Below are 14,175 nucleotides of genomic sequence, written 5' to 3' on the forward strand. Positions count from 1 at the left end.
AAATGGAATCATACAATATGTGGCCTTTTGTGTCTGGCTTTTTTCACTTAATGTACTCTTTTCAAGGTTCATCCATGTTGTAGCGTGTGTCAGCATCTCTTTCTTGTGGGTGCGTAATATTCCACGATACGAATAAAGCACATTTTATTTATTTTTTCATCCATTGATGGATATCTGGGTGTTTCCACTTTAGGGCCATTATAAATAATGCTACTATAAACATTTGTGTATGAGTTTTTGTGTGGACGTTTGTGTTTATTCCTCTTGAGTGTATACCTAGGATTGGAATCACTGGATCACAGGCTATCCCTACATTTACTTTTTGAGTCACCACCAGCCTTTTTCCACAGTGGCTGCTCCATTTCACATTCCCACCAGCAATGTACGAGGATTCCGATGTCCTGTCTTCCTTGCCAACACTGTTATTTGTCTGACCCCTTTCTCCAGATGTGCTCTGGAGGGAGGCTATCTGGGGAAGAGTAAGGCCTGGCTCCTGGGGTCTGTGCCTGGGGATGTGACTTTGAGGGAAGCCTGGTCTTCTTCTCCCACCCCCCTACTGCGGCTGAGTCATTGCCCAGGATCCTGGGGTGAACTGCCTGGCAGTGGGACGGGTGACACCAGCCACTGCAGAAGTCACCATCAAATTTGACTTGAGTCTCCACCCCCAACCCCAAGCGGCTGGGCTTCCCTGGAAGCAGCTATTTCTGGCTATTTCTGCTCCAGGGAGGAGCAGTGGTGGGTGGAAAGGTTGAAATTGCTCAGTGGAGTGATTTTGGAGGCTGTGTGCATTGAGGACCCAGGACAACCTTTCCGAGAGCACTGATCCTTCTGGCATCATCGGGGGAGGGGATGGCCCCCTGCAACCCAGAAAGCACCCTGGGGAGGGGGAGAGCCAAAGAGAAGGCGGAGGCACTGGTTTGACCAGGCTGTACCTGCAGGACCCTGTGAGACCCTCAGCAAGGCAGACCTAGGCCTGAGGAAGAGGAGGAGTGGGATCCATATGCGGGTTTTCCACGGAGGGGGAACAGCTTGGGCGGGCAGCTAGCAGAAGGCCAGTGGAGTGCCTGGAATCAGGCAGGAAGGGTCTGCTTAGAATGGAGGTACAGCAGGAAGACAGACCCAGGAAGCAAGGAAACATTGGTGTTCAGGCTCCTGTGTCAGTCCCAGGACTGCCCCCCATTTGCTACAGGACTCGGGCTCAGTGTGAACCAATGTGCCTCCGCATCTTCATCTGCAAACTGCACTAACCAGATCATGGTGATGACAATCAGTGGCCACTGTCCTTGTTCTTTTTGTTTGTTTAAGATTTTATTTATTTATTTATGAGAGACACAGAGAGAGAGGCAGAGGGAGAAGCAGGCTCCATGTAGGGAACCCGATGCGGGACTTGATCCTAGGTCCCTAGGATCATGCCCTGAGCCGAAGGCATCGCTAAACCGCTGAGCCACCCGGGCTGCCCCTGCCACTGTCCTTATTACACCGAACTGTCAGCAATGGTCTTGACTGTTCCAGCTTTTTGTCATCTCTGTGGCTCTCTCCTGCATTCACCCGACTCGTCTTCCTGCTGCCCATGTCCGCTTTCTTGGCCCTTGTTGGGCACCATTTTAGCCAAGTGGGTTACGTGTTCAGCCTCTATAGGCAGCCAACTGGGGTTAGAAATCCTAGCTCTGCTGTCCCCAGACATGCACCCTTGGGCAAGTCATTTCACCTGTTCAAGCCTGAGCCTCAGTTTTCCCATTTGTGAGTTGGGGCAATAATAGCAGGCAGGTGATAATAGCAGGTCACCAATCCCCATCCTGGACCAGGGGGACTAATGGATGGATAGACAGAGGGCTTAACACAGTGCCCAGCACAGTTAGTGCTGGACCGTACAAAGAACAACCAGAGGTCTCAGGTCTGGGGTCCTGGGAAGACGGGGAATGACGGGTGCCCTGTGCCTTGCCGGGGGATGGGCTGAAGGACTGCTACAGTCAGCTGCCCGGGCTGGCTGCATAGCCTGTAAAGGCTTAGGGAGAGAGGTTTGCTGCTTTATTTCTATGCAAAATCCATATTGTTGCTTTTTGGTTCATGAGTCACACGCCTTGTGGTGTGTCTGCAGGGCTATGCACATGTCCCCACAGTCTTGTGGCCCCCAGAACAGGCAGCTCTGTGGGGGCCCCAGGACATTCTTCCCCTCCTCTTTCCCTTCCTTCCTGTGTTCATTCGCACAATAGATACTGCTTTTGCTAATTTTTATTTTTAAATAAAAATTGTATATATTTAAGGCACACAATAGGATGTTTATATATTTATATGTGTGTGTATATATATATATATAGAGAGAAATTATTAATATAGTCAAGCTAATCAACATATTCATCTTCTTATATATAGTTACCTTTTTTTCTGAGATGTTGATCAAAGGATACAGAGTTGTAGTTATATAGGATCTAATGTACAGTATGGTGACTACAGTTAATAATAATAATACTATGTTGACAACTAGAAATTTGCTGAGAGAATAGATTTCAGGTGTTCTTGCTACAATAGATCATTTGGAGCCCCTGCTAGGAGCCAGGCTCCCTCATGGAGCCCAAAAACCTAAACAAAGAATTATATAATTAATATATACTAATTACCCTGTAATTACAAATTGGAAGAGGTGCTGCTGTGAGGCTGATATGCAGAAATGCAAGGTACTATGGGAGAGAGCAACTCAGGCAACTCGACTGAGATTAGGGTGACCGGGAAAGGCCTCTCAGAGGAGGTGACATTTCAGCTGGAATCTGAAGTTTGAAGACGAGTTTACTGGCCCAAGAATGAGAAGACAGAGGGCTCCAGGCACAGGAAACCGGGTGTGTAAAAGCCCAGAGGAGCTCAGTTTTTGTTTTGTCTCATTTTGAGTTCGGAAATGAAAGAAGCCAACGTGATTGACCCAGTCACTGAGGGATTTGGGGAGGGGCAGAGACGGGATCATGCAGTGCCTTGGAGACCGTGGAAAGGTGGGCCTTGTTGCTGAGTGCTGGGTGGAAAAGGAGGTGAGATGGGGAGGGAGGAGGCTACCCCACAAACATGATTGTGCAGGCCACATGGCCGGGTGGTGGCAGCTCAGCCCTGGAGCGCCCCCGGGCATCGTGGGTTGCCCAAGGTCTACCTGCAGTGGTTAGGCACCTCTGTCTGGCTGTCCCGGGCCAGGAGCAGGAACCACACCTGTGATGGTGTGTCACTGACCAGCTCGAGATCCAGGCTATCTGCCCTGCAGGGTGGAATGCGTCAGGTGGCCAAGAACCCCATCAGCTTATCAGCAGTGATTTCTCTCTGCAGAGGCAGCCACCACCCGCTTCCTGCTGAGATGGGCCGGTTCAGCTTCACTCACTACAGCTGGAGATGGAGGGGGAGCAGATGGCCCTGCTTGGCCCAGATTCCAGCCAGATTGCCAGGGAGGTGTGGGCGGAGGGACAGGGCTGGCGCCAGCAGCAGGAATATAGGAGAGGAGGGTGGGAGCCACCTCCTTGCCATCTTAGTGGGACCTTGCTTGTATGGGGGGCAGTGGAGACCACCTCGTTGTGGTTCTTGAACCAGCAGATGCTTGGAGCTCTCTAAAGAGAGAGGGCTCTGCCTTTTACAGCCAGGACAAGAGCTCTTGAGAAACTCAAGATGTCGATGGTTACATCTCCAGTGCCCAGCACCTGGCAGGACCAGGCAGGAGCTTAGCGGTTGTTTTTTATTTCTTTTTTTTTTTTTTTAATAAATGATGGTAGTAGCTTTCAGGTGTTTTCTTACCTAATCCCCATGGCAACCCCACAAAGGGGCCACTGTTGTGATCCCCATTTTACAGATGAGGACACCGAGGCATAGAGAGGAGGAGTAACTTGCTTAAAGCCTCAGCTGAACAAATGTGCAAGAACAGATGGCTCTCTGACAAACTGATGGCCAAGCCTGGGAATTGGGGCTTTGGGAGTGGGGAGCTGACCTAAGTGTGGGTGGCAGCCACGTGTGGACACTGCTGGCTAGAGAGGAGAGCATGTTCCTCTTGTGTTGTGCTCCCTGAGCCCTAGTCAAGCACTGAGAAACCCCGCAGCCGGGTTCCTCCATGGTGCAAGGCGCTCGGAGAGCAAGAGATGAGCCTGCGGAGGTAGGGAGACGCAACGGCTGCGTATAGCTGAGCGAGCTGCACACTGCACGACTCCAAGGCAAGCCATTCACATAGGCTGTGATGAGAACAACGCGCCCCCCCCCCCCCAGAATTGTGCCAGGTGGCCACCTCGTAGGTGGTGCCCCACCATGCAGGACCTGGAGACCAGGGGCCAGAGAGTAAATATTTTAGGCTGTGTGGGCCACACAGTCTCTGCTGCACTACTCAACCCTGCTGTTGTAGGGTGAGAGCAGACTGTATGTAAATAAATGCACAGGATGTGTTGCAGTAAACAATACAATCTACGGGAGCAGGTTGCCTTCCAGATTCGGCCGTGTGCCGTAGTTGGCCAACCCCACGGAAGGATTGTGACCTTCATTCTGAGAGCAAGGTGGAACCACGAGAAAAATTTAAACAGGAAGTGGGAGGAGGCAAAGTCGCATTTAACTGGGCCCTGCAAAGATACAACTGTGCCCCCCACCCCACCCCACCCCCCTGCAGTGTTTCTTCTGTCCTGCGTGTAGATCCCTGAGCCTGTCTGTCTGCAGGTGGAGGCCTGGCCTGGGACCCGGGGGCTCCGATGCGTGCAGAAGCAGAGGCCACTGCTGTCACTCTCCTGTCACCCTCCTCCCCACACCAGCTGTCAGGGCTCCTGCAGTGCTGGTTCCTGCTCCGGGCCTCAGGGCCAGAGCGGAGCAGCACCGTGGCCAACAGTCTGGCCGTCAGAGTCAGAGGGTCTGATTTCCTCTGCTTGGTTCTGTGTGACGGTGACTGTCCATCTCCTCTTCCCCACAAGGGGGAAATTCCAGACAGGGACCCATGAAAGAAGGCGGTTCGCAGGACCTGGGTGCATAGGGAGGGCTCAGTGAGACGACACTATGGATGTAAGCATCCTTTCCTCGCTGAAGCAGAAGGAGGAAAGCCTGCTCGTGCTCTGGACAGTGGGGTCTTAGCTCCGGTGAGCTGTGTCTGGAGCCAGGCTCCCCACTGGAGCAGAGCACACTAAAAAGGGGCGCTTGGCTCACGCATACCAAGGGCTCTATAGAGATGGGGGTGATTTGTCACACCTCTGGGCTGAAAATAACTACTGGCCATGGGAGTAATTCCCCATCTTGGGCTCCCATGCAGCACGGAGAACACCCCGATAATTACTGCTCACAGACGCTGCTTTTGGCAGCTGGTGTTTAATGTCTGCCTCAAGGAGTGTCTTCTGGACAGGAAGCCTGGTCCACCCTCCACCGCCCACGGGGTTTGAACCCTTGCCTCATGTGAGCAGAACCTTCCCCACACCCATCCTACATGGGAACACAATGGCCACTTGTTACCCTCCCAAAGGCCACCTGCCCAGCCCAGGGCATTCCCTCTGGTCCATGGATGGGCAGGCTAGGCTTTGGCAACCAGTGACCTTGCCATAAATCTTACCTGGCCCTGAGGCCAAGACCAGATACTGGGACATCCTGGGAGTGACTGCAGGCAGTGCCACATATGCCAGATGTGAACCATGGGGGTCACCCCTGCATGGTGGTCTGATTTTCTCAGTGATGGAGAGGCTGTGTCCTTGGGCTGAGCTAGAGGGCTGCTGATTAGGTCAAGGTCCAGGAAGAGTGGCTAAGGGCTTAGCTAGCGTGTGCCAGGCTTTAGGAAAAGCACAGTCGGTGCCAGGTCGCTGTCCTGCCTTTGTGGGGAGGTGCCTTATGGCAGACAAACCCAAAGTCCCTAATTACCCAAACACTTATGTGATTTTAGTTGTGAAAGGCTATAAATGAGATGTATAGGAGCTGTGGGTGTACATAAGAGGGGGAGTGCCCTCATCTGGGGACTTTGAGCTGAGACCTAAGGGTTGAGGAGTGAGGCAGATGTGTGTGTGTGTGTGTGTGTGTGTGTGTGTGTGTTCACATTCATGTGCATATATGTTAGGGATGGATTTAGGAATGGGGCCGGCTGGCTGGCTGGTGGATGGGTGGATGAATGAATGGACACAAGGATAGGTGATTGACTCTTCCAGGCGGTGGGAATGGGTTATGCAAAAACTCAGAGGCCAGAAGATATAAGGTGACTCGCTGACATAAAAAACATTGTGAAAGGTGATTGGAGTTTTAAAAATGAGACTGGAGAGGTAGGTCGGTAGGAGCACTGTTGAGTAAGCTGTGCACTGCACTCACTACTCCAGGGGATGCCAGTCTTGCAGATGGCAGTGTGAAGGGCACCCCCTGGATTGTATAAGAAGGAAGTCTTCAGGAGGGATCACATCACGCCAACCTTGTAGGTCTTAGGAAGGGTTTTGGACTTTGTTCCCAGAGCAGTGGGGAGCCATGGACGGTCTAATTTCATTTATAATGCCCCAAAACAACGCTGTCCAATAGAACTTTCCATGAAGATGGAAATGTTCTCTTTCTGCACTTTGTAATATGGTAGCCACGTGCAGCTATTGAGCACTTGAAATATGGGCAGAGTGACTGAGGACATGACTTTTGAATTGTTGTGGATTTATGTTTGAGAAGCTATAACAATAGCCGGATGTGGCTCGTGGTTCCATAGTGGACAGGGCAGCTCCAGAGAATCTGACCGCGTCTTCTACAGACTCCTGCCACTCCCAACCCCCAGTCAGGGGGAGGCGTCACCTCTTGCCAGAGGCTGGTGGAGGCCTCAAGGTCCCCTTCATGTGGATGTCAGTTCACACTCAACCGCGGGCTGTGGTGCCAGGAACGGGGCCTGATGAGGATGGAACTGACGGCTCGTGCCCATCCCCACTGCGCCTGAGACCTCGTCTTTCCCTCTGGCACCTGCTGTGGGTGCTGACTGAGTATTCATCCTGCGGAATGGTGGCCTTCTCACTGCCCTTCCCGGCTTGCTCCCAATTTCCCCACAGCAGCTTCCTTCTCCGTACAGAGGGGAGCTGCCCACACTTGCCTCCCGTGCCTGTTGTAAAGAGTAATCCGGACCTGGGGGAGAGTGGGTCTTACCTGGGCCCCTCACACCTGCACACCTGGTGCATGATGTCACGCTCACTCCTGTCCTCTCTGTTGCAGTACGCTACTTCCTGAAGAATAAGGTCAGCCCTGATCTGTGCAATGAGGACGGACTCACAGCCCTGCACCAGGTAAGGCCAGGCTCGCCAGGGTCCCTGGATCGCTGCTCCCCACCTGAACGCTTACCCATCTCCCTGCTCTTTCTGGTCCAGAGCCCTCAGGGAGGCAGGAGGGAAGGGAAGTCCCAGCTGCCCCATCCGAAAGGCTCTTATCTACTTGGGAAACACGTGTGTCTGTTACAAACCCGCCCGCGGAGCCCTGTGCACAGCGCACACACGGACTCCAGGGACAGGGGGCCTTTGTCCACTGCATCCTCCCTGCCCAGCAAAAGGCCTGACAGACAAAGCAAGTTTGTTTCGAGCTTGAAGCTTACAAAGCGTGTTTATTCACACCCACCAAGGCATCCATGCACCCTCGTGTGAAAGGTGATTGACGGGGAGGCCATGTGACCCACCTTGGGTCACCTACTCTGATCTGTGGCCATGAACCAGGTGCTGTCATGGCACACACCCTCCCCGGGGCGGTGCGATGGGCTAGCCTCCCCTGCTCCCACCTTGACCGGAGACGGGCTGCTCTGGCTGTCACCTCTCAGCTGGACGCTGGGAGAGCCTCCTAGCTGGTCCCCAGCGTTCAGTTGCCCTGCCATGTTTCATTCTTCACGCAGTGGCCGCACGGGTGCTAAGGTCAAAGTCTGATGTTACTCCAAGGACTCTGTGTCTCCCCACAAGGCCCCTCAAGGCCTGGCCCCTGACCAGCTCTCCATGCTTCCTGGCTTTTCTGTTCCTTCCACACACTGGCTCCTCCCCACCACATTTCTCACGGCATGTGGGTCTGTGCCCTCGTTAGTCCTAGTTGGCGGCAAGAGCCTGAGAGCCTCGCTCTTACAGAGTGCTCTTTCCTTCTGAGCACCCCTCCGGTACCATCTTAGCCATTAGTGTGACCATTTGATGTTGACCTCCCTCTGCCCAGACTCAGCCACGTGAGGGCAGAGCCCAGGTCTCTTGCTCCATTGGTATGTCCTAGAATCTTTCCCCATACTGGCATACAGTGGGTGCTCAATATGTGCATGCTGACTAAATGAACGCAAGGAAGCCTCCCTGTGCCCTGGCCCGTTTCTGAGCAGGTGGACTTGAATGCAACCTGGCCAGGCTGCCAGACCCCTGAGCTGGTGAGAGCCTCTCTCTGTCCCCAGGACAAGGGCAGGAAGGGATGATGATGACTGGCCACTGCCCCTACCCAGGAGCCCCAGGAGCAAGCCCCACCCCTAGCCATCAGCCCAGTGGCTTCCTATGTGTCCTTTAGGCTGCTTTTCCTGTCCGCAGGGCTTCCCACGTCCACTAATTCTAGCTGTGTGATCTTGGGCAAGTTACCTAAGCTCTCTGTGCCTCACTTTCCTCACCTGTAAAATCAGAATAACAAGTACCCACCTCACTGGGTGGTTGTGAGGGTTAAGTGAAGGCACATAACAGCCCTTCAGGCATCTCCTGACCCTGCAGAAGTATTAGATGGCGTTGTCATTATTAAAATTCGTCAATTGTTGGCGTCTGCTCAGAGCCACTCCACTTCTGTGAAGTGTGGGTTGATCCTCACAACAGCCCTTTGAAATATCATTATCCCCATTTTACAGCTCAGGAAACCGAGGCTCAGGTTGGCACTGTCTGGTAGACTGTTCTCTGATGGCGGGTTGTCCTGTGCGTCTGCAGGGTGCCGGATGGCAGCCCCTAGCCTCATGGGGCTTGGAATATTATTCTGAGGAGTCAATGAGGCAATTCGTGGCCAAAGGTTAGCAAGGGGGGGCTTCCCAGTGGCTCCCCAAAAAGCACTGGCAGCAGTTACTGATAACGTGACAGGCTATTACGGCTGCTGCCCGGCAGTCATGGTCATTACTGTTGTCACCGCAGCTCCATACAACAAAGGAGCACATTGAGAAGCCATCACAGGCCTGGCAAAGGAGTGTGGCTTTTCTCTTCTCGGCAGCAGGGAGTCTTTGGGGTTTGTAAACTGAGACTGATGGGTTGGGGAGGGAGCCCTCTGGGTGGAGGGCGTGGGCAGGGGAGTGCCAGGGACTCGGGGAGAGATGGGGGGCAGAGATGCGGGAGACGGACGGAATCCTTGCCCTGCTAGATTGGATGTGGGAAGTGAGGGGGCGGGACGAGTCATCCAACGGCAGGTGCCATTTCCCGCCTTGGGGAACGTGGGGGAGGAGGCCTGCCCACTCCACCACCTACCACCCCAGCGTGCACCCCACTTTAAGGCTGGTCCAGTCCCTCGGCATCCCTCTCACAAGACTGCAATTCTGGGCGCACAGTCCCCTCCCTTTCAACCTCAGCTCCCTCCCCCATCCTCACGTCTTCTGCTGCTAAGGGTCCCCTGCCTGCAGGGGCTGAGCTGCTCCTCCTACGGACAGGGGCTCCTCAGACCCACCTCCCAGCCAGCCTGGGGCCCCTGGCCGGTCCCCACCGCCTCACTCCAGTGCTTTTGGCGCCCTCTGCTGGCCATCCTGTGCCACTGCATGGTTCTCTCAACCACCTGAGACCGCGCCAGGCTTCCTTGGGTCACCTGAACCCCACCTTTCTGGAGAGATGCCCTCAGACCCAGCCAGCCCCACACCAACTGGAGCAGAAAGAGAACCTGGGTCTCTAGCATCATCTGTGCAAACATCTGCTTCTTTCCCACATGTCCTTCTGGTACTGAGCCATTGGCTCTGCTGGGGATGGGGTTGGGCCTCATGGCCCTTTATCTAGGGCCGGGGCTCCCAAAGGTGCCTCTGATTCTTCTTTTTTTTTTTTTTTAAGATTTTATTTATTTATACTTGAGAGATAGAGAGAGGCAGAGACACAGGCAGAGGGAGAAGCAGGCTCCATGCAGGGAGCCCGACGTGGGACTTGATCCCGGGTCCCCAGGATTACACCCTGGGCCGAAGGCAGGCACCAAACCGCTGAGCCACTCGGGCTGCCCCTCTGACTCTTCTTCTGGCATCCAGTCACTTCTCCCCATGCCCACAGATTCTCCCGTAGGCTCGGCCACCACCATCTCTTAACTGGATGATTTCAACATAGCTTGTCACTGTCCCTCTCCTCCCCCAAAAGTGCTCACACACAGTCTGTTCTCCACATGCACCCAGAGGAAAGATTAAAAAAAAAAAAAAAAGACAAACCAAGTCTGATTATGTTACTCTGAATATAATTCTGCAATGTCTCCCATTGCACGAGGACCAAGCCCTTAACTGGATGGGCAGCACTGAGCACAGATCCCTGCGTTGTCCTCTTCTGGCTTCCCCATCCTGCTCTATAAAGTGACTCCCTGTCTTCCTCTTCTGTCCTCGCCTTTCTCTCCCATGGCCCTGGCTTGAGGTCCCTCTGTCCCCTTAGAGTCTTTGATTCACTGTCCTAGGAGTGTGAGGGCTCCAGTGGTTGCCAGAGCTCTCTGTCTCTGGGGGGCTGTAGATGAGCCTTCCCTCTCACCAGGGCTGACCTGTCTGTGGACAGGTGGGTGCACAGACACGGCTGTGTCCTTTCAGGGGCTCTATCAGCGTCCCCACAGCCCTGATGTGGAGGTGGGTTGTTTGAGGAGGAGGCTTGGTTACTTGGGGGCTTCCCCAAGGACTGAACTCCCGGGTCATAAGTTCCCAAGTTGGGGGTGTCAGACTGTGCCCTAGGGCCACACCTTGGAGGTTCCTGCCAAGTAGAGGGACTCCCCCCAACAGCCCCCTCATCCCACCAACACCCACTCCTGCTCCAGCCCGAGCAGCCCTCCTTGAGCTCATTTGTTCTCTAAGTTAGAGTTGTCCGTACAATTTTGTTTGAAGAAAAGTCCTCAGGAATTAAAAAAGAAGATTTTGAAGCCTCATTCAAAATTTTGTTTCATTTCACCAGCACTCGCAAAGCATTTTATTGCTGCCCCTCATGTTTTTTCTGTCTCACTTACATTTTTATCTCGAGTATTATTAACTTACTCATGGCGAAACTGAGGCTTAGAAAGGTTATGTGGCTTGCCCCAGGTCACATGGTATGTAAGTCATGCAGCTGGATTCAGACTCAGACAGTTTGGCTCCACTGTCCTTCTTGTGGCATGTTCCCACGGGGGCCGGGGCCTCTGCCGACACTGACCCTGCCTGTGTCCCCCCTGTTGCCCCCCCCCCCCCACAGTGCTGCATCGACAACTTTGAGGAGATTGTCAAGCTGCTGCTGTCCCACGGTGCCAACGTGAATGCCAAGGACAACGAGCTGTGGACGCCCCTGCATGCGGCGGCCACCTGCGGCCACATCAACCTGGTGAAAATCCTCGTTCAGTAGTACGTGGCCCTCTCTCCCCCAGGGGCGCCCCGCTCAGCCTTTGGTGGTCCTCAGCTGGTCTTGTTTTGTCTCTGCCTTCCCTCCCCCTCCTCTCTTCTTTTCCCCTTGGTGCCACTTCCTCTGCCTCTGGTGGTGTGTGCTGTCTCTCTTTCTCCCCACACCCTCCCTCTGCCTCTGTCTCTGTTTCTCTCTCACCTCCTCTGTCCCCTCCCTTGTCCCGTTCCCTTCCTCCCTCCATCTCTGTGTGCCTCTCCCACTCTGCCTCTCTTCATTCTGTGTCCCTTTCATGCTGTTTTCCCCAGAATATTAATTCTGACCACCCTGGCGTTGCGGGGATGATCCTCATTGGTCTTGGTGTGCAATCCCTTTGATGTACTGTCACGTTGAATTTGTTGGGGTTTTGTAGAGGACTTTTGCATCCACATTCATGAGGGATGTGGGTCTGTAGATCATTTCCCGCAGGGGCTTGGTCTGGTTTTGAATCAGGGTCGCTGTCTCCTTTTCTAAATCTCTTTTTCTTTGTGTCTGTGAATCCCTGAGTCTATACTCATCTCCTCTACTCTCTTTACATCGTGTTGAAATTTTTGGTTTCTTTTACTATTAAGAAAAAAAAAAAGGCAGGCATACTTCCTTGGCCTCGCCTCCCAAATGCTGTCTACATGCGTTTCCTGCTTTCAGGAGCACCGGGTAGCAATGTTTTTACTAGGAATAAGGCCATTTCTGTCTCTGCCATTCTGATGGGCCTTCCTGCCCTGGAATTACTTCCAGGCTGCTTTGGTTCTGTAAACACATAGAAAAGGCAACATTCAATTTTCAGTGTGTTCGATCGAATTCCTCTGATAATTGGTGAGCACTTGAGCTGGGCACTGGGCACTTAGGGATGCAAAAGTCCTAAGGAATCAGGCAGGAAATGGGGTGATTTCAGTACTAGTATGAGACAGAGCGGGTCCTGGGAGGCCATGGAGAGCATCTGAGTGCAGGGTCAGTCAGGTAGAGTGGCTGAGGGCAGGCGACCTTTTGCAGAGGTCTTGGCAGAGCAGCAGGGGCTGGAGGGTGGGGGAGGGCGACGGAGGCGATAATACTGCTGCCCTGGCTCAGAGCGGTGGATTAGCTTGCCCAAGGGCACCTGGGAGCATGGAGAGGTCTCAGTGGAGGGCCTGAGGACTGACGGCTGGCCCATGGCCGCACCTCTGATGAGAACCTGGTTGTGGCTCAATCTGGCAGGAACATCAGGTGGTCACAGCCTGATCGGTGATGGTGCCCAGAGGGAAAGGGAGTGGTGCCAGCCTGGTGCAGTGGATTCCCAGCGCTGGCCTGTTCTAGGATGCTGTGGGGCGTGGGGCGTGGGTTCAAAATACACAATCCCAGCCCCACCCCCAGAGACTGTTTCAGGAGGGCTGGAGTGCAGTCCAGGGAGCAGCTCTCTATTTCAGTGATGCCTGGGGAATTCTGCAGGGCATCCTAGGACCACACATGGGAACCACTGGGCCAAAAAATCAGGTCCAGCCAGGGAGCCCCAAGTCTGTCCTGTCCCTGTCCAGTCAGTCTTTCGGGAAGGGACTTGGAGACGGTGCAGGGAGAGCTGAAGATGTTCTGCAACTGGACAAAGATTGAAATAGAGCCAGATTTGGCCCTTGACTCTCCCATGTCCTCGCTGTGTGACCTTGGACAAGAGACTGAACTTGTCTGAGTCTTCGTTTCCTCTTGAGTGAGATGGGCCAACAGGAACAACCCGAAAGGACTAGCATGAAGATTAAAGAAGATGATGTGTGTATAAGGCTATTCGTGTTATTTGGATTAGTGTCACCAGGGGGGACGTTGACATTTGTCCCCAAGTGCCTGCCTGCTGGCCCAACAAAGCAGGAAGCTCGGGGAGGTCTGCTGGGACAGCTTCCTGGGAGAAGCTGAATCCTGAAGCTGCCGTCCTGGGGTCCCCAGGGAGGCGGCAGGGTTGGGGGCACTAGGGTGCACAGTGGGGCTGCGAGTGAGAGGATGGTGGGCAGAGGCAGCCAGACCAACCCCTGCCGCTCCTCCCCGGCCCTCACTGTAACCCTCTCTCTGCAGTGGGGCCGACTTACTTGCTGTCAACTCAGACGGGAACATGCCATATGACCTCTGCGAGGATGAGCCCACCCTGGATGTCATCGAGACGTGCATGGCCTACCAGGGTAAGGGCAGGGCGGCACGCCGTGACGTGGGTACAGGTGCACGAGTGAGCTGGCTACGTGCTCGCTTCCTGCCCAGCGCTTAGGTAATGGGACGGGTCCTCACCATTATTGTTATCCCGGTGATTAGCAAGATGAGGACACAAAAGGACCCTGGAAAGCCATGCTGTGCAGAAGGGAGGCATTGTTCTCCTCTGTGTCACCCACACACACGGGCGGCCTCAGCTGGCCCTGTCTCCTCTTCGTCAGCTGTGACAATCCAATTCAATAAACATTCACAAGAAAGATATATTCCCATTTGGGAAAATAATCAAGAGTCAAGAACATTTGCGGGTGCCCGCTCCGTGCCAGGCACCATGCTGGCTGCCAGGGGCTGGGGTAAACAAGCTGTGGGCTGTTCTCAGCTCACAAATGAGCTTCAGAGAGGAAACAAATGTAGCAGAGACCTGCCTGCCCCCACCACCATGGGTACCTATTTCTGAAGGTCTCCCCAGAAAGACATCTCAAATCCAGACCCTTGCCTGCAGTCTGAGGACCAGCCGGGACCCTGCCCTCGAGTTCCTTCCCGGGCC

General features: G+C 53.9%; 1 protein-coding gene across 2 annotated transcripts in view; it reads left to right on the plus strand.

Annotated features, from left to right (window-relative positions):
• PPP1R16B (protein phosphatase 1 regulatory subunit 16B) overlaps positions 1-14,175 on the plus strand; it is a 67,753-nt gene that overhangs the window by 37,184 nt on the left and 16,394 nt on the right. For both annotated transcript variants that reach the window (XM_038572311.1, XM_038572310.1), the window contains exons 2-4: positions 7,144-7,214; positions 11,292-11,437; positions 13,503-13,606. In XM_038572311.1, coding sequence (XP_038428239.1) covers positions 7,144-7,214; positions 11,292-11,437; positions 13,503-13,606 — 321 coding nt within the window. The remainder of the gene's footprint in view (positions 1-7,143; positions 7,215-11,291; positions 11,438-13,502; positions 13,607-14,175) is intronic.

Source organism: Canis lupus, chromosome 24, assembly GCF_011100685.1.
Source record: "Canis lupus familiaris isolate Mischka breed German Shepherd chromosome 24, alternate assembly UU_Cfam_GSD_1.0, whole genome shotgun sequence".
Taxonomy (NCBI): Eukaryota; Metazoa; Chordata; class Mammalia; order Carnivora; family Canidae; genus Canis; species Canis lupus.